This window comes from Lampetra fluviatilis, chromosome 49, assembly GCF_964198595.1.
Source record: "Lampetra fluviatilis chromosome 49, kcLamFluv1.1, whole genome shotgun sequence".
NCBI lineage: Eukaryota > Metazoa > Chordata > Hyperoartia > Petromyzontiformes > Petromyzontidae > Lampetra > Lampetra fluviatilis.
In genome coordinates this window covers 8,784,303-8,812,221 of record NC_136323.1, presented here as the reverse complement: position 1 = coordinate 8,812,221, position 27,919 = coordinate 8,784,303, and the positions used below count along the sequence as shown (strand labels likewise).

The 27,919-nt window shown below is 42.0% G+C and overlaps 1 protein-coding gene across 1 annotated transcript in view; it reads right to left on the bottom strand.

The window, feature by feature from the left end:
• Positions 1-8,649, bottom strand: part of LRSAM1 (leucine rich repeat and sterile alpha motif containing 1) — a 41,001-nt gene extending 32,352 nt beyond the window's left edge. Inside the window, exons 1-5 of the mRNA XM_078878082.1 lie at positions 8,360-8,649; positions 6,494-6,550; positions 4,004-4,048; positions 1,824-1,898; positions 307-375 (exon numbers count right to left, since the gene is read on the bottom strand). Coding sequence (XP_078734208.1) covers positions 307-375; positions 1,824-1,898; positions 4,004-4,048; positions 6,494-6,550; positions 8,360-8,428 — 315 coding nt within the window. The 5' untranslated portion in view covers positions 8,429-8,649. The remainder of the gene's footprint in view (positions 1-306; positions 376-1,823; positions 1,899-4,003; positions 4,049-6,493; positions 6,551-8,359) is intronic.
• Positions 8,650-27,919: the final 19,270 nt, after the last annotated feature.

Here is a 27,919-nt window from a genome sequence, read left to right as displayed (position 1 = left end):
TTGTCGATGATACTAAACCGAACTCATTCATTATTATCGGGATGCATGCATTAATGCTGCCTCCGACTTTAAGATGCAGTCTCTACACTTGACGAACTGCCCAAGACTCCAAGAGCCAAACTGAGGCAGCCTATTAAGATGTTTTTAAAACTAAGCGGAAGAACGTCTCAAATTGGCCGGCAATGCATCGTTAACCTTGGAGATGAGGTCATCTGCAGAGGACATCATTAACCTTGCACGGAACATGGTTCAGACGTTGGGCTGATTATTGTCACGCTGCCTCATTAACTTATAATGTTCACTTACCTGCAGAGCTGAGAGTTGCCACATCTCTTCAGGCAGAGCCTTGAGCTTGTTGGCATGCAGATCCAGTACCTGCACCACGAGGCTGTGTTAATATCCATGTGGATGAGACAACGGACCTCACACAGGAAAAGGGTGGCAGGAGGAGTCATGGATACGTCCAGGTCCCATTATGGAGAGCAGTAAGTCCCCTTCGTCAAAATGCATGTGTTTTTTTAAATGGTTTAAATAATTCATTATTGATTTGTTTAACACGTAGGCTTTCGGGACCAGTATTATCCATGTAGTGGGTCAGAAACCAGGGGAGACACCAGTTGAGGCAACACGATATTTATTAACACGCTACTTTCTACAGGGTCCCTAACACAAGGGGTAGCGGCCCCTTCACCCGATACCTGGGGAGGTACGGCCTCCGGACTACACGGGCCTAACACTGGGACCCCACTAATTCCCCGTCCTCCGGCTAGGGGCCCTAGGGGAGGCCACGCTGACCGTGCCAGGGTCTTCGGGTCCTGACCACTGGCCTCACTCAGCTGCGGCCCTTAGAAGGATGGCAGAGCTTGGAGTCCAGGGTCCTATCCTCAGCCCGGCCTTCAGTCTTCAGCTTGGAGGTGACGGACTCTATCGTTGCGAGGTCCGACTTGTATACAGTTCTGGGGCTTGCTCCGCCCCGGCCACGTCTTGCTTCCAGAACCTTCCACCAGGTCCTGGAAGGGTGACGTCATCCACCAATCCCCCCTCCCGGGGTTTGGGGGATTGTGTCCCAGGATCCGTTACCCCAAAGATCACCGTTGGCCCCTTTGGCCATAGTCCTTTAACATTGGCGTCGTCACTCTTCCGCCCCCTGTTGACCCAATAGTGATGCTACCCGCTGACAACATGGGGAGTGCGGAATAACATCTTTACATACATAAGAGATTTTTTTTTGGGTAAGTAAGGTTTGTCACGTAAACAAAAAATGGCAATTAGTTCCTAGTGGGTTTACTCTCCAACACACCGGTGTGCTGAACTAGTAACTAATTGGCATGTGTAGAGCAAGCGCTCACGTCAATAAAGTAAAAATAAAACAATTTGTAACGCGCACAAAATAGTTCAACCGTCGTTCTATCGCGAACTCGGTTCCTCGTATGCCATCTTTAAACCAGTGCGGCGCCTTCAGCCGACTAATGAAGGTAGAGGGGAGGTTTGACTGCCTTTGTATGCGCAGCGGGAGATTGTTCCATATTGCTGAGGTAGTCATGGAGGAATGCGCTCAGCCACAGCAGCTCAATGATAAAGTTTTGAACCCAACATGGAGGTGTCTCCCTGCTCTAACGAGCTTTGCTCCACTCAAATAACAGCAGTTGCCCCATGGATAGATATCGCTTCCTGCCATGGGAAAGTGGAGTTTTCTATGCTAGCACAGGGCCTTCAACAGACACGAGCACCACTCCACTGATTATTTAAACAGAGAGACACGCTGAGTGACTTGTGATTGTTATAGCGATTCTCAGTGCGTTGGTAACACCTCCAAGAGTCACCTTCAAGCCAGAGAAGTCCAAGATGTTTCCACCACTGGTGAGAGAGGTGAGACAGTTTGTGTGAAGGATCAGGACCTGGAAATAAAAACACGACACACCCAGGCTACACGTATGTACACAATGCAACAGCACACAAAGACCCCCAGTGTAGCAGTATATGTTAGGGCCAAGTGCTCTTACAAGGCTGGCGCGGCACTCACGACCACAATCTGGCAAGCACCATGCCTGGCCGTCTTTGTCTCTCGAGTGTTGATATTTACACACTGCACAATATTCTCCTTGAAAGCCAAGTTAACCTAGGTGAGGTCAAGAATGGGGAATGGATTTGGATACCACTTGCCACGAACGATGTTTAAGTTTAAGTGCATGGCCAGAAAGAAAACCCAGGTCACCCAAATAACAGCACCTCCACTGCTCATCATAGGCGAGGGCATCTCAATAACTGAAGAGACAAAAGCTACTTCGCACTCAGCTGTGCTCCGGAAGGAACCTTGCAGTCCTATCGACTGCCTTGTTCAGTCTCGCCTCTGTTTTGGCCAGAACAAGCCGATCCTCCTAGTGGGTCGGAGTGCTTGGGAGACATCTGTCAACCGGCAGCATATGTAGAAGGCTGTGATACACCAGCCCAGGGGCTGGACCCAGGATCCCGGGCGGTTCAGCACCGAGTGCTGTAATGGCCACCGCTGGGATTGGAAAATGCTCATCACTCAAAGCTCTTGCATGCCACTTAGTTATTTATTGGGAATGCAGCACAATCAGCAGACTCGCTGGTCTCACGATAAATACATAAACAGGCAATGCCCACACCATGCCCATCATCAGCCTGAGCTAGAGGAGCCTCACAGTCCTTGAGCACACGATCCCTCTTCTTGATTCAAACTCTCTCAGTGGCAGGGCGCCGCTGTTGCGAGATGTTAACTGCCTCGCCCGGTATACTGGAGGTCGTAAGTTCGATCCTGACTCTGATGCCTTTATATTTGGAGCTTGCATGTTCTCCCTGTGGTCATGTGGATTTTTCTCCGGGTCCTCCAGTTTTTCCCTCCACATTTAGAAACATAGATTTAGAATTTTTGGCTGCTATAAATTTCCACATAATAAGCCACTTCGTTGAGCTATAATGTGTGGGCAGATCTCTTCTGAAAGAGCTATATCGCTCAGAGGGCCTTATCTGGTAAAGTAAAAATTGTTTATAATTTCGTTTTCTTAAAGATTAAAATGGATTTTTGCTATCACTATAAAAGCATCAAATCATGTGTCAAATGTATTATTTTAAATTAATACATTGAAACTCATTTATTTATAACTGCTTTTTGTGTTCAGTTTGTTGTCCTTTCCCCACACCTCCAATTAGCACGGTTGTCTACGTACGGTGTGAAAGAAGTTCAACATACATGTTTGCATTTGTACTAGCAGGAACCCACCGATGGCGAATATGTACAGAGACTGATGATTTCATACTAAAATCTAGATTTTATATATATGATAAAAAGAAGTTACAATTATCGCACAATTGTATCTCAATAACAATACAATAACAAACTATCCAATTCTTTGCAGCCAACACTGGGAAAGAGTGCGAGAGAGACAGACACATGAACACGACACGTACAGTAAGTACGATGAAACAAAAACTTCGCGAAACACACCGAGGCTGCAAGCTCTACCCACTGCGCCTGCGATTGAGCTGAATGGAAGCACTCCCTTTCTTTAAGAAAGAATATGACGTCATCACACCCGACCCCCGCCTCACCACCGCAGGTCTCATGTCAACACCCCCTTTCCTCCACCTCACCCCAATCCCGCGTGACATCATCACACCTCTCCCTCACCTCCCCAGTGTCACGTGACGTCATCACCCCTCTGTTCCACCAAACTACCCCAGGTCTCGTAACGTTATCTCTCACATTCGCTCCCTCCGTATCTCGTGACGTCATCACCCCCTCTACTCACAACCTCAACACCCCAGCATCTCTGACGTCATTGACCCCTCCTGGTGCGTTACAAGGTGGATGGGGTCGATTCGAACATCTCCACTCGAGATCATGAGGGTTTGTTAAGAGATTGGATGGGCTTCATTGTAACGTCCTCACTCAGTGGCGTTGGCCCAGTACCGTGCCCTGGTCGCCCATGGCCCCATGGCCCCATGCCATCCAGCCACCTCAGGAGGAGCCATTTCTTACCTTCTTCTGCAGAACCCTACATGTCGAATACACCGCGGAGGGGATCTGAAACAAGCGCAGTACATGAGTAACATTGACATCTGACATGCACACAACTCCCGCTCGCCGCTCAACGAGCGATAGCGGTGCTCATGAACCTGGAGCTGTGATGGTAATTCCACATTCCTAAGGCCAGGGCCAGTGTCTGGATAGAACCACCGTTGACTCTCCACAATGTGGTACTCTTTTAATTAATGCTGGGAGGATAATAATGATGATGCTGATGTGTTAAAGCACAATCTTCTGTGAGTTGGCAACTCAAACCACATTGAGTACCAAATAAATATTAACTCCCGCTTCATCCATACGGGCACATTATGCAAGTCTCTCCAATAACGGAATGCAGCATATCCGGAAGCAGGCTTACATGATATTATTTTTAAAAAGCATCTTCTATCTCACTCAGACAGAGTTACGTGACGACGTGCAAGTGTGTCTGGAGGCATGTAATGTAATGGCTCCTCAATTAGAATTGATTCTTAGACTTATGATATATGTATTACATAATATGCGTGAAAATCTATTTTACACATATCAAATTTATATCAGTTTTAAGTGAACTCTGCATTCCATTAATATTCCAGACAGATCATAATGATGAAGTTTAAGGGCATGGCCAGAAAAATTTGAATTGAAACCCTGAATCGCTACAATTCACCGAATCACCGGGGGACTTGTGATTAGCTCCGTGTGCTTCCGTGCAAAGAAACCGCACTGGGGTAGCCAGCGTGCTTCCATGGTGACCTGGAAAGTAACCTCTGTAATTGATGGTTACTCAATATTTTATACGTAACATAATACAATTCTGTATCTGGTATTTCCCAAAGTAGCGGAATTTAATTAGTTTATGTTTTTATTACTTTATTCAAAATGATTAAACATGGGCAACAGGGGCATTCTGCTCTGCCTGGAGGCCACGTGTTGTGATCTGTGTGCAAAGGCTCCGGGTGTGCTCACATTAACCCACGCAGCTGACATAATTTCCTGCATTTTCTTTGTTATAAATATTTTTCTAAATGTATGTAATTATGCTAAGTAACTGAAAAGTGTACATTCATACCTAACTACTGGCATGTTCTTGTGGTAATCTGACCACGGTAATGCATTCCCTACACACTGGATTCATGGCAGTGAGAGAGAGATGGTGAACGTGTTGGGGTGATGGGACTCTGACATTTCACAGATAAAGTCCAGTGTGTCGCTGTACAGTGTTAAAAGCGTTGGAGGGGAAACCAACACTGCATGACTGGAATATAAACTCACCTCTCTATTCAAGTCAACAAATGTGTGAGTGGGTCTTTTTGGAAGAGGTGTGTGTACGTGCGCACACAAGAGGAAGCGGTTGCACAGCGAACAGCATGATGTGCTATGAACCCCGCGACCAATGTTCCTGGCCATGGCTAACTTCAGAGACAAGCTATGTATGGACAAGTTATGAGTCTCTCCTAAGCTTTATCGGTGTACTCGGTGGGGTGTTTTAATTATCAGAGATGCGCAGCTGCTGCACGCCATCGTGCACCTGTGCAGGCATTAAACAGTGTTTACTCACAGCACTTGTCGTCCCAACTGTCTGATAAAGGATATAAGGGATCACTGTCATTGTAAAAGCTTCCACCTTTATATAACGAGAATAAATATTGACACATGTGGCCTCACTGGAGCCAGAATTAATTCGAGTAACTCAGCAGACAAAGCCCATGGGCTATTTAACCTGGGACCTTCAAAGAATAAAAATATGTTTTGATAACAATGTATCATGTTGACCAACTTCAAACATTAAAACAAAGCCCTCTCCAGCTCCTAAAGTTGCATATATCTGTCACTTAAAAGGTTAATTCAAGAAAAATGCCCAAAAACAAATCCAGCATTCCCTCGTTATTCACCAAGTTGCTCTCCGCGATTTTGGCGTATCCGCGAATCGCATCTGGAACTCTAGACGCTGCATCGAGAGAGAAAGTGATGGGATAAATGTGTGCGAGATACAATTACGGGAGAGAATGCGATGCAAGGAAGTGATAATGACGCTACTGTGCAGCATCAACATAATTTAAGGCAAGTTGATCTATAAACTATTATTATTTATACTTTCATATTTATTGTTATTTACTTTGTTTATTACAACCAATTTGTATTGTTTTGTGTTATTAGGATATTTCCATGTATTTAATGGATTATTTATTTAAGGATGCTTGTGTTGCGCCCGAAACGTCGTGATTTTTTTTATTTTATACCTCTGTGACTTTACCGAAAAACAACGAGTTTAGAAAGATTGGTTTTCATAGGCCAATGTCATTATCCACGAAATTTGCTATTCACGAGCATCTCTGGAGCGTATCCCTCTTGAATAACGAGCAAACGCTGCAACTCGTTGTTTAGACACCCACACACACAGCACTGCCACAGATGTAGCCGCCTATAACCACGGCCCCAGCAAGCAGCGAGATTCCTCACCTCTGTGAGCTCGCACTGTGACGCGTCCAACACGTCATCAGCCCCAGCCTCCTTCGCCTGGCCAGACACAGACCACCACAAACCAGATTCAGCAACACCGATGTGTAGATATGGATGTGTAAATATATCGTCTTAAATGCCTTTCATGAGTGTTTGTGACGAACGTGTTGAGTTGTATTTTAGTTATTTGCGCACCGCTGCCAATGCAGTTATCACCAAACAACTGGTCTAGTTAAAAAAAAACCTCTGCTAACAGATTTAATTGTCTGTTATGACGATGAGTGGGAATGTGCTTAAGAGAGCCCGGCTGTAAAAAGATGTGAGTTCAGATCCCGATGACGGACAGACTAAACCCATAATCATCATCCCTTCAGTGTCGATAAACAAATACCATTTTGTGGCAAGTGAACCGTGGCTGTGACATGGATAGAGCAGGGGGTGGTAGTCAACCTGTGGCACCGGAGCCGCGTGTGGTGGCTCCCCATACATGGGCAGTGTGCTGATGACCGGCTCCAGTTAAACAGCAGAGGTCTCACTCCGAATCAGTCGAGCGGCAATATATTTTCATCGGTTGCGTAACGCTGTGTGGAAGCTGCCTGGTCTGTCGCTCCGCACGAAGCTTCAGGTCTTCTGGGCCACAGTCATTCCCTCCCTTCTCTACGCTTGCGAAACATGGACCCCCCTAATGGAGCATCTTCGCCGGTTAGAAACATTTAAGTTGGCCTGCCTACAATCCATCCTGGGTTTAACCAGGCTGGATTGTGTGAGGAGCTCACATCCTTGAAAGATCTGGGCAAAGTCCCATCGGTGAGCTCCTCCGGCAGGCAAGGCTGCATTGGCTGGGTCATGTAGTCCGCATGCCCAGCCACCGCATGCCTAAACAGCTTTTGTTCGGCCGGATCGAGGGGGCTAAACGGGCGCGGCACGGGCTAGAGAAGAGATGGAGTGATGTGGTACAGGAGGACGTGGAGCTGAGTGGACTTGCCGATGACTGGTACCAGCGGTGTCAAGATCGGCCTCTGTGGAGGAGGCTCGTGAAGGACGCTACTGGGCAGTTTGAGGCAGTCGCCCTCCGACAACAACGGAGGGCGGAGGAGCGACGCTCACAACAACGAGCGGAGCGCCGGGCGGCTAAAGCACAGCAAGTTGGCACAGTAGGGGGCACAGGTGGTGCATCAGCCAGTCATCTCGGTCATCTCGGTCAGTCGACCCGTGGCACCTGGGTCTGCCCCGTGACCTCCTGCCAGCGGGCGTTCGACACTTCACGTGGCCTCAAGGTGCACATGGCCTGGCACAAGCGTCGTGGTGACGTCACCGCCACTTAGTGGCGAATGGCGGTTGTTGTTGGTGTGAGGGGTGTGTGAGGGTGAGTGTGTGGGTGAGGGTGTGGGTGGGTGTGAGGGTGAGTGTGTGTGAGTGAGTGAGTGTGTGGGTGTGAATGAGTGTGTGGGTGTGAATGAGTGGGTGTGAGGGTGAAGGTCTGGGTGTGTGTGGGTGTGAATGAGTGTGTGTGGGTGTGAGGGTGTGTGTGGGTGTGAGTGTGTGCGGGTTCCTCACAAGTGTGGAGCGGTGGTCAAGTGGTTAGCGCTACGCTGCTCTACGAACCTGGCGACCCGGGTTCGATTCCCGCTCACGGACAACACCGGTGACGATTATCTAAACCGGTCCTGGGCCTTCCCTAGGTCGACTCAGCCTTAAATGAGTACCTGGTGCGATGTGTACACATCGCTACTAGGGAGACAAAGGCGTCCGGGCGTGGTGTTAGCCACCTTTAAAGGCCGTGCCGGCCCTTAAAGGTGCTCGCTAACAGCACTTGCCCCTACAGCCTGTTAAGGCTACACGGGGATCTTTGTCTTTGTTCCTCACCAGACACAGCTGCAGCTGGAGGCGGCGGTCTGCGTCTCTGCTCGGCTTCTTGCGCCCAAACAGCGGCATGGCGCTGACCACGTCGCCTTGCAGCTCTCCTCCCCCCTCCCCTCTCCTCCCCTTCCTCCTCGCTGCACCCTCCAAGGCTGCGGCTCCCTTCACTCCTTCACCCTCAGACGGCAGCGGCAACAGCGGCAGCAGCAGCAGCGGCGGTGGTGGCGGACGGACTGGGCCAGAGCTGGTGAAGAAGTTAACCCATAAGGCTGAGGGCGGCTAGATGCCTCCTTAGCATTGCCGAGAGGGCGGGTGACAGGACAAGCAAACTGCTCACTTAGAACGATTTACGCCTCGGGGTTGTTGTGTGCTGGTGGGTGGGGGTGCGGGGGAAGCGGGGGGCAATTTGAGCGGCCCCGGAACGCGGATGGCTTCTTGTGTTAGAAGCGGCGTCAAGATGCACGAGGGTAGATTGCGAAGATGGTTCACTCGCAGCGTGTGTGTGTGCGTGCATATTGATTTGAATCTTTTGTGACTGCAGGAATCCATACTCTTTGGTTCTTTCGGTAAAGTCACGTAGAAATAAAATAAATGTAAAATAAAATAAATAATATTTTTATTTTATACCTACGTGACTTTACCGAAAGAACCAAAGAGTATGTGTCTATTAAACTATTTAATCATGTGATTCTTTTTTTTGTGCCAGTATCAAAATATGAACAATTAGAATAGGCGTTTACCCTTTTCTGGCAATTAAAACAGGTGTTAAGATGTTCGAACACCAAATAGATACATTTTGCAAGGGATCAAGTCTGCATTAGCCACGCACATTACTTGTGGTGAACCTGCAAACAAACATGCTCTGATACCACTGTGTGACACATTTTTCTTGGGGTCCTGGGTAGTAAATGTAATTTCCTAATTGCGTATGCCTCGAATGTACAGGAAATGGCTATTATTCCCCACACACTTTGCTTTTGCGAACAGGAAAGTGATGTTTTGAAATGTACCTATTTTAAATGAGAAAACAGGCGAAATTGTGTCTTTTCATTCACATAAAGTCAGAAAAAAACAACATGAATCGAAATTAACATGTTTTTATACTAAAGTAATACAAAAATTACTACAAAAGATTGAGAGGTGAGTAGATGGAAACATCACAGCCAGTTATGACTTAAACTGGCAGATTTGAAACACTTCAGCCGTGGCTGATCATTGTTTCAATGAGGTTGGCTCACACGAAATTGATTTCTCTGAGACGATGGCACTTTGCAAGCCCACTGGCTATCATCAAAAAGATTCGTTCATGAAGCCATCCATATGTAGCGGCATTGTTGAGCGCTGCGTGCGATAAGCCACTACTCGTGGCCTGTAGTAACGGCCCCGTGTCAACAGGGGGCGGAAGAGAGGCCGATTCAGATGAGTCGGGCCAGAGAGGATCGTGACCAGAGGTGCAGACCCCAGACCCCCAAGAGGGGGCTGGGGGATGATGTCACACTCCAAGCCCCTCTAGAAGGTTCCAGAAGGGAGGAGTGGCTAGGGGCGGAGTGAGACGGGACTGGGTATAAAAGCCGGACCCCTGAACGAGACCGGCAGTTGTCGTCCACTCGAAGATTGAAGAGCTAGTCTGAAGACCTAGGAGCCGGAGCCAAGGACCGTGGCTGGATCGGGTCAGTGTAGCTTCCCTAGACCCTGATAGCCAGAGGACTCTATAGTGGCTAGTCCCCAGTGTGTAGGGCACGCCAGTGAGCAGGACGTACCTCCCTAGGGTAGTGGGTGGAAGGGGCCGTAACCCCTTCGTGTTCTGTATCGTTTATTGTTAAATACACGTGTTGCCTCCAGAGAGAAGTCTCCCTCCAATTTGTACCCACTACACATATATACAAACACAGACACAATTTCAACCGAGAGGATAGGTACAAACTCAGCAATCATTGGAAGAACGTCATCAACCAGTTTAAGTCATAACTGGCTGTAATGTTTCCACCTTGTCACCTTCTGATGTTAATTTTATTTTACTGAAGAAGGGACAAGCAATTCCAGTCCCTGCGGTGTTGCCCCTGCGGTGTTGCCCCTGCGTTGGGCGTACCACAAGTTGTTAATTTCTCCACGGCTCATGCGTCTACCCTTTTCTTGCTCTCCGATCTCACATTTACATAACCATCTCTGCTTCTGCTGGCTCCAAGGTGCTTGTACCCACCCACTTCATTCTGATACCGGGACTCTTGGGCTACGCCCATTTTAAACCTTTAAAACAGCTCGCCTTTAGTGTCTTTCACCCCCTTTTCCACCTGATGACGATCGCTTGTGTTGCGATCGAAACGTCGGAGTTTTTATTTTTACCTATCTACGTGATGATTTGAAGCTTTCGTGACTGCAGGAATCCATACTCTTTGGTTCTTTCGGTTAAAGTCACGTAGGTAGAAAAATAAAACAAATAAAAATAATATATCACAACGTTTCAATCGCAACACAAGCGGTCGTCCTCAGGCGGAAAAAATAATCCAGCAGTGGAACTGCTGAACCAGCGAGAGAGCCGTTACAACAAGAGGTTTTATATGTGGCGACGGGCAAGCAAGCGGGGTCTGAGCTGCAAAGGAATTACATTCCAAGCACGTCAGTTGTGTTAATGTGGGAGATTAGGGAGAGAGATTAGGGAGTGAAATTAGCATGAATGAGCTTCCGTCGCCGCATAATCATTGAAGACTTGGTCCAACAAGGACTGAATCCAGATGTACCAACTTTGGTAAGGCACTACCTTACCAACACTTACTTCACCTGGCATGGTACATTCTACAAACAAAATGAGGGTACCCCAATGGGTTCTCCCTTATCGCCAGCGGTAGCGAATGTTTTCATGGAGAAATTTGAGACAGATGCCATCCAGACATCCACCCTATGTCCTGCCTTGTGGAAGAGATATGTAGATGACACGTTCGTCATCTGGCCACATGGCCTGCCAGCACTGAATCAATTTCTCAACCACATCAATTCCATACACCCGTCTATCAAATTCACCATGGAAGTAGAAAGGATGGCAAGCTACCATTCCTGGATGTTTTGATCGAGAAGAGACCTGATGGCTCGTTGACAGGAAATCCACCCACACGGATGCCTATCTAAAGCCTGACTCCCACCACCATCCAGTATCGCGGCATCTCTTCAGATGATCGAGTCGCTCACATTTCTGAAGAGATGCCGCGACACCAAGATAATGCCGATCGCTTTGACACTGACATCTGCTGCTGTCACTTCTCCCAATTCTAAACGGGTTTTGTTCAGGGCTGGCCTAGCCCTGATCTCAGAGAGAATAGGATTGCTCCGATTTGAACTAGACAATTTAGACAAGACTCTCCTGAAATCACACTTAACTCGCCCCTGTCTACCTCTCCCCTCTCATATACCTCTAGAAAGACAAAGATCCCCCGTATAGCCTTAACAAACTGTAGAGGCAAGTACTGTTAGCGAGCACCTATGAAGGCCAGCATGGTACACGAGAGAGTAGGGGGTGAGCACCATGCCCGACCCCCTTTGTCTCCCCAGTGGCGATGTTTACACACCACACCAGGTACTAATTTCAGGCTAAGCCTACCTAGGGGAGGCCCAGGACCGGTTCAAATAATCGTCACTGGCGTTGGCCGTGACCGGGAATCGAACTCGGGTGGCCGGGTTCGTAGCGCAGGGTAGCGCGAACCGCTGCACCACCGCGGCTCGCCACATCTCACTCCACATCTCACTCCACGCGCCCTCCTGCCTCTCCATCGCATCTCACTAGAATCCGCTCCACACACTCTCAGGTGCGCCTTTGCGCACGAGCAATTTCCAAACGAAAGTACTTCTCCGTCGCATGGAATGTGAACCCGTGCGCTTGGCTGCCTCGGTAAGCCATGTTCATGTTCTCTCTTTCGATGTTCACAGTTGTAGTTATTTTTTATAATCAAATGTCCGCGATGGTAATTACTTTGTATATCCGATAAAACTGTGGTTACTGTATTTATGTCATCATTTGCTCCCCCCACAGTGAGAGGTTTTCCGGATCAGAAGGAATTTTTATGAAACGAAAAAAAACCTTGACCACACTCATCATCAGCAGCAACATTGCCTTAAAATAACTACATATGTAGTCGGCGACGTTTCGGACGATGTCCCTTCTTCACAGGTCCATGTGCGTTTCGAGCATGTGGTATGAAGAAACGATGGTTATTTATTTATTTTTAGGCAATGCTGTGGACGAGTGAGTTGAGTAATGTGTCACCAACATCGTTGGCGTCTATAAACGGTGTGATTATTGTAATGTCCAAGAGGTTCTATCTCTTTATGAGAAATCTTATTATTTATTTCTAACACTCGTTCGACATGATTGAAGTAAACAACACTCGTGCATTTTATGAATAGTTTTTTGCTACATTTAGACCACCTGGAGGACAACACTGGCCTGACTACAGCCATACATTTGTGATGGGTTCAACTAAGTCACAGACGTAGACTTATTCAACTCCAACACACGGGGTAACTTCCCCTTAACAGAATAACAACAAATGGTGGTGACCACCAGGCTAACTACACTAGTTACTACACTACTACACTAGTTACTACACTACTACACTAGTCACTACACTACTACACTAGTTACTACACTAGTTACTACACTACTACACTAGTTACTACACTACTACACTAGTCACTACACTACTACACTAGTTACTACACTACTACACTAGTTACTACACTAGTCACTACACTAGTAACTACACTAGTTACTACACTAGTCACTACACTAGTAACTACACTACTACACTAGTTACTACACTAGTTACTACACTACTACACTAGTTACTACACTAGTTACTACACTACTACACTAGTTACTACACTAGTTACTACACTACTACACTAGTTACTACACTACTACACTAGTTACTACACTAGTCACTACACTAGTTACTACACTAGTTACTACACTAGTTACTACACTACTACACTAGTTACTACACTAGTTACTACACTAGTTACTACACTACTATACTAGTTACTACACTAGTTACTACACTACTACACTAGTAACTACACTAGTTACTACACTAGTCACTACACTAGTTACTACACTAGTTACTACACTAGTTACTACACTAGTTACTACACTAGTTACTACACTACGACACTAGTTACTGCACTACTACACTAGTTACTACACTAGTTACTACACTAGTTACTACACTACTACACTAGTTACTACACTACTACACTAGTTACTACACTACTACACTAGTTACTACACTAGTTACTACACTACTACACTAGTTACTACACTAGTTACTACACTAGTCACTACACTAGTTACTACACTAGTTACTACACTAGTTACTACACTACTACACTAGTTACTACACTACTACACTAGTTACTACACTAGTTACTACACTACTACACTAGTTACTACACTAGTTACTACACTAGTCACTAAACTAGTTACTACACTACTACACTAGTTACTACACTAGTTACTACACTACTACACTAGTTACTACACTAGTTACTACACTAGTCACTACACTAGTCACTACACTAGTTACTACACTAGTTACTACACTACTACACTAGTTACTACACTACTACACTAGTTACTACACTAGTTACTACACTACTACACTAGTTACTACACTAGTTACTACACTAGTTACTACACTACTACACTAGTTACTACACTAGTCACTACACTAGTCACTACACTAGTTACTACACTAATTACTACACAAGTTACTACACTACTACACTAGTTACTACACTAGTTACTACACTAGTCACTACACTAGTTACTACACTAGTTACTACACTAGTTACTACACTACTACACTAGTCACTACACTAGTCACTACACTAGTTACTACACTACTACACTAGTTACTACACTAGTTACTACACTAGTCACTACACTAGTTACTACACTACTACACTAGTTACTACACTAGTCAGTAGTCACTACACTAGTTACTACAATAGTTACTACACTAGTCACTACACTAGTTACTACACTAGTTACTACACTACTACACTAGTCACTACACTAGTCACTACACTAGTTACTACACTACTACACTAGTTACTACACTAGTTACTACACTAGTCACTACACTAGTTACTACACTAGTCACTACACTAGTTACTACACTAGTTACTACACTAGTTACTACACTACTACACTACTACACTAGTCACTACACTAGTCACTACACTAGTTACTACACTACTACACTAGTTACTACACTAGTTACTACACTAGTTACTACACTAGTCACTACACTAGTTACTAGACTAGTTACTACACTAGTTACTACACTACTACACTAGTTACTAAACTACTACACTAGTTACTACACTAGTCACTACACTAGTCACTACACTAGTTGCTACACTAGTTACTACACTAGTCACTACACTAGTTACTACACTACTACACTAGTTACTACACTACTACACTAGTCACTACACTAGTTACTACACTAGTTACTACACTAGTTACTACACTAGTATACTAGTCACTACACTAGTCACTACACTAGTTACTACACTACTACACTAGTTACTACACTACTACACTAGTTACTACACTAGTTACTACACTAGTTACTACACTACTACACTAGTTACTACACTACTACACTAGTCACTACACTAGTTACTACACTAGTTACTACACTAGTTACTACACTAGTATACTAGTCACTACACTAGTCACTACACTAGTTACTACACTACTACACTAGTTACTACACTACTACACTAGTTACTACACTAGTTACTACACTAGTTATACACTACTACACTAGTTACTACACTACTACACTAGTTACTACACTACTACACTAGTCACTACACTAGTTACTACACTAGTCACTACACTAGTTACTACACAAGTTACTACACTAGTTACTACACTAGTTAGTACACTAGTTACTACACTAGTCACTACACTAGTTACTACACTAGTTACTACACTAGTTACTACACTACTACACTAGTTACTACACTACTACACTAGTTACTACACTAGTTACTACACTAGTTACTACACTACTACACTAGTTACTACACTAGTTACTACACTAGTTACTACACTAGTTAGTACACTAGTTACTACACTAGTCACTACACTAGTTACTACACTAGTTACTACACTAGTTACCACACTACTACACTAGTTACTACACTACTACACTAGTTACTACACTAATACACTAGTTACTACACTAGTTACTACACTAGTTACTACACTACTACACTAGTTACTACACTACTACACTAGTTACTACACTACTACACTAGTTACTACACTAGTCACTACACTAGTCACTACACTAGTTGCTACACTACTACACTAGTTACTACACTACTACACTAGTTACTACACTACTACACTAGTTACTACACTAGTTACTACACTACTACACTAGTTACTACACTAGTTACTACACTAGTCACTACACTAGTCACTACACTAGTTACTACACTACTACACTAGTTGCTACACTAGTCACTACACTAGTTACTACACTAGTTACTACACTAGTCACTACACTAGTTACTACACTAGTTACTACACTACTACACTAGTTACTACACTAGTTACTACACTACTACACTAGTTACTACACTAGTTACTACACTAGTTACTACACTAGTCACTACACTAGTTACTACACTAGTTACTACACTACTACACTAGTTACTACACTACTACACTAGTTACTACACTAGTCACTACACTAGTTACTACACTAGTCACTACACTAGTTACTACACTACTACACTAGTTACTACACTACTACACTAGTTACTACACTACTACACTAGTTACTACACTAGTTACTACACTAGTTACTACACTAGTTACTACACTACTACACTAGTTACTACACTAGTCACTACACTAGTTACTACACTAGTTACTACACTACTACACTAGTTGCTACACTAGTCACTACACTAGTTACTACACTAGTTACTACACTAGTCACTACACTAGTTACTACACTAGTTACTACACTACTACACTAGTTACTACACTAGTTACTACACTACTACACTAGTTACTACACTAGTTACTACACTAGTTACTACACTAGTCACTACACTAGTTACTACACTAGTTACTACACTACTACACTAGTTACTACACTACTACACTAGTCACTACACTAGTTACTACACTAGTTACTACACTAGTCACTACACTAGTTACTACACTAGTTACTACACTACTACACTAGTTACTACACTACTACACTAGTTACTACACTAGTTACTACACTACTACACTAGTTACTACACTAGTCACTACACTAGTTACTACACTACTACACTAGTTACTACACTAGTTACTACACTAGTCACTACACTAGTTACTACACTAGTCACTACACTAGTCACTACACTAGTTACTACACTAGTCACTACACTAGTCACTACACTACTACACTAGTTACTACACTAGTTACTACACTAGTCACTACACTAGTTACTACACTAGTCACTACACTAGTTACTACACTACTACACTAGTTACTACACTACTACACTAGTTACTACACTAGTTACTACACTAATACACTAGTTACTACACTAGTCACTACACTAGTTACTACACTACTACACTAGTTACTACACTAGTTACTACACTAGTCACTACACTAGTTACTACACTAGTCACTACACTAGTCACTACACTAGTTACTACACTAGTTACTACACTAGTCACTACACTAGTTACTACACTACTACACTAGTTACTACACTAGTTACTACACTAGTCACTATACTAGTTACTACACTAGTCACTACAATAGTTACTACACTAGTCACTACACTAGTTACTACACTAGTTACTACACTAGTTACTATACTAGTCACTACACTAGTTACTACACTAGTTACTACACAAGTTACTACACTACTACACTAGTTACTACACTAGTTACTACACTAGTTACTACACTAGTCACTACACTAGTTACTACACTAGTTACTACACTAGTTACTACACTACTACACTAGTTACTACACTAGTTACTACACTAGTTACTACACTAGTCACTACACTAGTTACTACACTAGTCACTACACTAGTTACTACACTACTACACTAGTTACTACACTAGTCACTACACTAGTCACTACACTAGTTACTACACTAGTCACTACACTAGTTACTACACTAGTTACTACACTACTACACTAGTTACTACACTACTACACTAGTTACTACACTAGTTACTACACTAGTCACTACACTAGTTACTACACTAGTCACTACACTAGTTACTACACTACTACACTAGTTACTACACTAGTTACTACACTACTACACTAGTCACTACACTAGTTACTACACTAGTTACTACACTAGTCACTACACTAGTTACTACACTAGTCACTACACTAGTTACTACACTAGTTACTACACTACTACACTAGTTACTACACTACTACACTAGTTACTACACTAGTTACTACACTACTACACTAGTTACTACACTAGTCACTACACTAGTTACTACACTACTACACTACTACACTAGTTACTACACTAGTTACTACACTAGTTACTACACTAGTCACTACACTAGTTACTACACTAGTCACTACATTAGTCACTACACTAGTTACTACACTAGTTACTACACTAGTCACTACACTAGTTACTACACTACTACACTAGTTACTACACTACTACACTAGTTACTACACTACTACACTAGTTACTACACTTGTTACTACACTAGTTACTACACTAGTCACTACACTAGTTACTACACTAGTCACTACACTAGTCACTACACTAGTTACTACACTAGTTACTACACTACTACACTAGTTACTACACTAGTTACTACACTAGTCACTATACTAGTTACTACACTAGTCACTACAATAGTTACTACACTAGTCACTACACTAGTTACTACACTAGTTACTACACTAGTTACTATACTAGTCACTACACTAGTTACTACACTAGTTACTACACAAGTTACTACACTACTACACTAGTTACTACACTAGTTACTACACTACTACACTAGTTACTACACTACTACACTAGTTACTACACTACTACACTAGTTACTACACTAGTTACTACACTACTACACTAGTTACTACACTAGTTACTACACTAGTCACTACACTCGTCACTACACTAGTTACTACACTAGTTACTACACTACTACACTAGTTGCTACACTAGTCACTACACTAGTTACTACACTAGTTACTACACTAGTCACTACACTAGTTACTACACTAGTTACTACACTACTACACTAGTTACTACACTAGTTACTACACTACTACACTAGTTACTACACTAGTTACTACACTAGTTACTACACTAGTCACTACACTAGTTACTACACTAGTTACTACACTACTACACTAGTTACTACACTACTACACTAGTCACTACACTAGTTACTACACTAGTTACTACACTAGTCACTACACTAGTTACTACACTAGTTACTACACTACTACACTAGTTACTACACTACTACACTAGTTACTACACTAGTTACTACACTACTACACTAGTTACTACACTAGTCACTACACTAGTTACTACACTACTACACTAGTTACTACACTAGTTACTACACTAGTCACTACACTAGTTACTACACTAGTCACTACACTAGTCACTACACTAGTTACTACACTAGTCACTACACTAGTCACTACACTACTACACTAGTTACTACACTAGTTACTACACTAGTCACTACACTAGTTACTACACTAGTCACTACACTAGTTACTACACTACTACACTAGTTACTACACTACTACACTAGTTACTACACTAGTTACTACACTAATACACTAGTTACTACACTAGTCACTACACTAGTTACTACACTACTACACTAGTTACTACACTAGTTACTACACTAGTCACTACACTAGTTACTACACTAGTCACTACACTAGTCACTACACTAGTTACTACACTAGTTACTACACTAGTCACTACACTAGTTACTACACTACTACACTAGTTACTACACTAGTTACTACACTAGTCACTATACTAGTTACTACACTAGTCACTACAATAGTTACTACACTAGTCACTACACTAGTTACTACACTAGTTACTACACTAGTTACTATACTAGTCACTACACTAGTTACTACACTAGTTACTACACAAGTTACTACACTACTACACTAGTTACTACACTAGTTACTACACTAGTTACTACACTAGTCACTACACTAGTTACTACACTAGTTACTACACTAGTTACTACACTACTACACTAGTTACTACACTAGTTACTACACTAGTTACTACACTAGTCACTACACTAGTTACTACACTAGTCACTACACTAGTTACTACACTACTACACTAGTTACTACACTAGTCACTACACTAGTCACTACACTAGTTACTACACTAGTCACTACACTAGTTACTACACTAGTTACTACACTACTACACTAGTTACTACACTACTACACTAGTTACTACACTAGTTACTACACTAGTCACTACACTAGTTACTACACTAGTCACTACACTAGTTACTACACTACTACACTAGTTACTACACTAGTTACTACACTACTACACTAGTCACTACACTAGTTACTACACTAGTTACTACACTAGTCACTACACTAGTTACTACACTAGTCACTACACTAGTTACTACACTAGTTACTACACTACTACACTAGTTACTACACTACTACACTAGTTACTACACTAGTTACTACACTACTACACTAGTTACTACACTAGTCACTACACTAGTTACTACACTACTACACTACTACACTAGTTACTACACTAGTTACTACACTAGTTACTACACTAGTCACTACACTAGTTACTACACTAGTCACTACATTAGTCACTACACTAGTTACTACACTAGTTACTACACTAGTCACTACACTAGTTACTACACTACTACACTAGTTACTACACTACTACACTAGTTACTACACTACTACACTAGTTACTACACTTGTTACTACACTAGTTACTACACTAGTCACTACACTAGTTACTACACTAGTCACTACACTAGTCACTACACTAGTTACTACACTAGTTACTACACTACTACACTAGTTACTACACTAGTTACTACACTAGTTACTACACTAGTCACTACACTAGTTACTACACTAGTCACTACACTAGTTACTACACTAGTTACTACACTAGTTACTACACTACTACACTAGTTACTACACTAGTTACTACACTAGTTACTACACTAGTCACTACACTAGTTACTACACTACTACACTAGTTACTACACTACTACACTAGTTACTACACTAGTCACTACACTAGTCACTACACTAGTTACTACACTAGTCACTACACTAGTCACTACACTAGTTACTACACTAGTTACTACACTAGTCACTACACTAGTTACTACACTACTACACTAGTTACTACACTAGTTACTACACTAGTCACTACACTAGTTACTACACTAGTCACTACACTAGTTACTACACTACTACACTAGTTACTACACTACTACACTAGTTACTACACTAGTTACTACACTAATACACTAGTTACTACACTAGTCACTACACTAGTTACTACACTACTACACTAGTTACTACACTAGTTACTACACTAGTCACTACACTAGTTACTACACTAGTCACTACACTAGTCACTACACTAGTTACTACACTAGTTACTACACTAGTCACTACACTAGTTACTACACTACTACACTAGTTACTACACTAGTTACTACACTAGTCACTACACTAGTTACTACACTAGTCACTACAATAGTTACTACACTAGTTACTACACTACTACACTAGTTACTACACTAGTTACTACACTAGTCACTACACTAGTCACTACACTAGTTACTACACTAGTCACTACACTAGTTACTACACTAGTTACTACACTAGTTACTATACTAGTCACTACACTAGTTACTACACTAGTTACTACACAAGTTACTACACTACTACACTAGTTACTACACTAGTTACTACACTAGTTACTACACTAGTCACTACACTAGTTACTACACTAGTTACTACACTAGTTACTACACTACTACACTAGTTACTACACTAGTTACTACACTAGTTACTACACTAGTCACTACACTAGTTACTACACTAGTCACTAAACTAGTTACTACACTACTACACTAGTTACTACACTAGTCACTACACTAGTCACTACACTAGTTACTACACTAGTCACTACACTAGTTACTACACTAGTTACTACACTACTACACTAGTTACTACACTACTACACTAGTTACTACACTAGTTACTACACTAGTCACTACACTAGTTACTACACTAGTCACTACACTAGTTACTACACTACTACACTAGTTACTACACTAGTTACTACACTACTACACTAGTCACTACACTAGTTACTACACTAGTTACTACACTAGTCACTACACTAGTTACTACACTAGTCACTACACTAGTTACTACACTAGTTACTACACTACTACACTAGTTACTACACTACTACTCTAGTTACTACACTAGTTACTACACTACTACACTAGTTACTACACTAGTCACTACACTAGTTACTACACTACTACACTACTACACTAGTTACTACACTAGTTACTACACTAGTTACTACACTAGTCACTACACTAGTTACTACACTAGTCACTACATTAGTCACTACACTAGTTACTACACTAGTTACTACACTAGTCACTACACTAGTTACTACACTACTACACTAGTTACTACACTACTACACTAGTTACTACACTACTACACTAGTTACTACACTTGTTACTACACTAGTTACTACACTAGTCACTACACTAGTTACTACACTAGTCACTACACTAGTCACTACACTAGTTACTACACTAGTTACTACACTACTACACTAGTTACTACACTAGTTACTACACTAGTCACTACACTAGTTACTACACTAGTCACTACACTAGTTACTACACTAGTTACTACACTAGTTACTACACTACTACACTAGTTACTACACTAGTTACTACACTAGTTACTACACTACTACACTAGTTACTACACTAGTCACTACACTAGTCACTACACTAGTTACTACACTAGTCACTACACTAGTTACTACACTAGTTACTACACTAGTCACTACACTAGTTACTACACTACTACACTAGTTACTACACTAGTTACTACACTAGTCACTACACTAGTTACTACACTAGTTACTACACTACTACACTAGTTACTACACTAGTCACGACACTAGTCACTACACTAGTTACTACACTAGTTACTACACTAGTTACTACACTAGTCACTACACTAGTTACTACACTAGTTACTACACTACTACACTAGTCACTACACTAGTTACACTAGTTACTACACTAGTCACTACACTACTACACTAGTTACTACACTACTACACTAGTTACTACACTAGTTACTACACTAGTTACTACACTAGTTACTACACTACTACACTAGTTACTACACTAGTTACTACACTAGTTACTACACTACTACACTAGTCACTACACTAGTCACAACACTAGTCACTACACTAGTTACTACACTAGTTACTACACTATTTACTACACTACTACACTAGTTACTACACTAGTTACTACACTACTACACTAGTCACTACACTAGTCACTACACTAGTCACTACACTAGTTACTACACTAGTTACTACACTAGTCACTACACTAGTCACTACACTAGTTACTACACTACTACACTAGTCACTACACTACTACACTAGTTACTAAACTAGTTACTACACTACTACACTAGTCACTACACTAGTCACTACACTAGTCACTACACTAGTTACTACACTAGTTACTACACTAGTACACTAGTTACTACACTAGTCACTACACTAGTTACTACACTAGTTACTACACTAGTTACTACACTAGTCACTACACTACTACATTAGTTACTACACTAGTTACTACACTAGTTACTACACTAGTTACTACACTACTACACTAGTTACTACACTACTACACTAGTTTCTACACTAGTCACTACACTAGTTACTACACTACTACACTAGTTACTACACTAGTTACTACACTAGTTACTACACTACTACACTAGTTACTACACTACTACACTAGTCACTACACTAGTTACTACACTAGTCACTACACTAGTCACTACACTAGTTACTACACTAGTTACTACGCTACTACACTAGTTACTACACTAGTTACTACACTAGTTACTACACTAGTCACTACACTAGTTACTACACTAGTCACTACACTAGTTACTACACTAGTTACTACACTAGTTACTACACTACTACACTAGTTACTACACTAGTTACTACACTAGTTACTACACTAGTCAATACACTAGTTACTACACTAGTCACTACACTAGTTACTACACTACTACACTAGTTACTACACTAGTCACTACACTAGTCACTACACTAGTTACTACACTAGTCACTACACTAGTTACTACACTAGTTACTACACTAGTTACTACACTACTACACTAGTTACTACACTAGTTACTACACTAGTCACTACACTAGTTACTACACTAGTTACTACACTACTACACTAGTCACTACACTAGTCACTACACTAGTTACTACACTAGTTACTACACTACTACACTAGTTACTACACTAGTTACTACACTAGTTACTACACTAATCACTACACTAGTTACTACACTACTACACTAGTTACTACACTACTACACTAGTTACTACACTAGTCACTACACTAGTCACTACACTAGTTACTACACTAGTCACTACACTAGTTACTACACTAGTTACTACACTAGTCACTACACTAGTTACTACACTACTACACTAGTTACTACACTAGTTACTACACTAGTCACTACACTAGTTACTACACTAGTTACTACACTACTACACTAGTTACTACACTAGTCACGACACTAGTCACTACACTAGTTACTACACTAGTTACTACACTAGTTACTACACTAGTCACTACACTAGTTACTACACTAGTTACTACACTACTACACTAGTCACTACACTAGTCACTACACTAGTTACTACACTAGTTACACTAGTTACTACACTAGTCATTACACTACTACACTAGTTACTACACTACTACACTAGTTACTACACTAGTTACTACACTAGTTACTACACTAGTTACTACACTACTACACTAGTTACTACACTAGTTACTACACTAGTTACTACACTACTACACTAGTCACTACACTAGTCACAACACTAGTCACTACACTAGTTACTACACTAGTTACTACACTATTTACTACACTACTACACTAGTTACTACACTAGTTACTACACTACTACACTAGTCACTACACTAGTCACTACACTAGTCACTACACTAGTTACTACACTAGTTACTACACTAGTCACTACACTAGTCACTACACTAGTTACTACACTACTACACTAGTCACTACACTACTACACTAGTTACTAAACTAGTTACTACACTACTACACTAGTCACTACACTAGTCACTACACTAGTCACTACACTAGTTACTACACTAGTTACTACACTAGTACACTAGTTACTACACTAGTCACTACACTAGTTACTACACTAGTTACTACACTAGTTACTACACTAGTCACTACACTACTACACTAGTTACTACACTAGTTACTACACTAGTTACTACACTACTACACTAGTTACTACACTACTACACTAGTTACTACACTAGTCACTACACTAGTTACTACACTACTACACTAGTTACTACACTAGTTACTACACTAGTTACTACACTACTACACTAGTTACTACACTACTACACTAGTCACTACACTAGTTACTACACTAGTCACTACACTAGTCACTACACTAGTTACTACACTAGTTACTACGCTACTACACTAGTTACTACACTAGTCACTACACTAGTTACTACACTAGTCACTACACTAGTTACTACACTAGTTACTACACTAGTTACTACACTACTACACTAGTTACTACACTAGTTACTACACTAGTTACTACACTAGTCACTACACTAGTTACTACACTAGTCACTACACTAGTTACTACACTACTACACTAGTTACTACACTAGTCACTACACTAGTCACTACACTAGTTACTACACTAGTCACTACACTAGTTACTACACTAGTTACTACACTAGTTACTACACTACTACACTAGTTACTACACTAGTTACTACACTAGTCACTACACTAGTTACTACACTAGTTACTACACTACTACACTAGTCACTACACTAGTCACTACACTAGTTACTACACTAGTTACTACACTACTACACTAGTTACTACACTACTACACTAGTCACTACACTAGTTACTACACTAGTTACTACACTAGTCACTACACTAGTTACTACACTACTACACTAGTCACTACACTAGTCACTACACTAGTTACTACACTAGTTACTACACTAGTTACTACACTACTACACTAGTTACTACACTAGTTACTACACTAGTCACTACACTAGTAACTACAATAGTTACTACACTAGTCACTACACTAGTAACTACACTAGTCACTACACTAGTAACTACACTAGTTACTACACTACTACACTAGTTACTACACTAGTTACTACACTAGTCACTACACTAGTTACTACACTAGTCACTACATTAGTCACTACACTAGTTACTACACTAGTTACTACACTACTACACTAGTTACTACACTAGTCACTACACTAGTTACTACACTACTACACTAGTTACTACACTAGTTACTACACTAGTTACTACACTAGTCACTACACTAGTCACTACACTAGTTACTACACTACTACACTAGTTACTACACTAGTTACTACACTAGTGACTACACTAGTTACTACACTACTACACTAGTTACTACACTAGTTACTACACTACTACACTAGTCACTACACTAGTTACTACACTACTACACTAGTTACTACACTAGTTACTACACTAGTTACTACACTACTACACTAGTTACTACACTACTACACTAGTTACTACACTAGTTACTACACTAGTCACTACACTAGTCACTACACTAGTTACTACACTAGTTACTACACTAGTTACTACACTACTACACTAGTTACTACACTAGTTACTACACTACTACACTAGTTACTACACTAGTTACTACACTAGTTACTACACTACTACACTAGTCACTACACTAATCACTACACTAGTTACTACACTACTACACTAGTCACTACACTACTACACTAGTTACTACACTAGTTACTACACTAGTTACTACACTACTACACTACTTACTACACTAGTTACTACACTATTCACTACACTAGTAACTACAATAGTTACTACACTAGTCACTACACTAGTAACTACACTAGTCACTACACTAGTAACTACACTAGTTACTACACTACTACACTAGTTACTACACTAGTTACTACACTAGTCACTACACTAGTAACTACACTAGTTACTACACTAGTAACTAAACTAGTCACAACGTAACTGCTACTACGGACCAGGACCAACAGCTTGGGTCCGGGTCCACGTGTTGGAGACTCGTTGAACAGAGAACGTAGACGAAGGTTTCTTCCAGGATGAACAACAACCCTGGTCCCTCTCGGGACCCGGCTTAGATTCTCTGCGGCGTGGCCGGCTCCACCCTTGGCCACGACCACCTCCTAGAATACTCGGAAAGGATCTGGGTCCCAGTCACGTGACCACCCCTAGCCCCCACTTGGGGCCCCTTTGTAGACTTAACTGGTCACGTGTCCTCCCGGGTCAACCAGAGTGGTATGGCCTCGAGTAACCTCATCCTTCGTCCGGCACTCACACACCCTGTCCTGTAGGGTTGGCACTGCACGCAAAACGTGGTGCCATCTAGCGCTATCAATCAGCGCTCACCACACCCGTCTAGGGCCCGTACTACACCCACACCATTGTGGTGTCCGCGATGTCGTTACACCGCATGCCGTGCCTATCTAGGGCCGGCACTGCACGTTGACATCACTACACATTTGTAATGACGACTTGACACACTTCTCTTGAGATGGCACTTTATTGTAGACTTGACGTCAGGCGGAGACTCCACTACAACAGCCCCGAGTCTCCCACACATATCCCTTATATACCGACCGAGGCCACGCCCCCCTTCTCGATCATTCTCACTTACTCTGGATACTCGCTCCACCAACAGACTCTACCGTCCTCTTCCGTCACCTGACCACACTCCCTTCTCGAACATTCCCGTAGCCACCAGTACCTTCGCACTCACAGCTGACTCCCTGTCATTACCTCCCGTGGCCACTAGTGCATTCGCACTGTAGGCTGACTCCACTGTCATTACTTCCCGTGTCCACTAGTCCCCTCACACCGCATGCAGGCTCTATTGAAATTACACATTGTTGCCTGTGAGCTTGTCTAACAAAACACATTTCTGCGGAGGGAGCTGGTAGGAACGTTGGGTTGCTCGGTCAATGGCCATGGTCAACGGCGGCGAGGTGTATTCCGCAAATATGGCCGACTGTGAGGGCGGGCACAAGC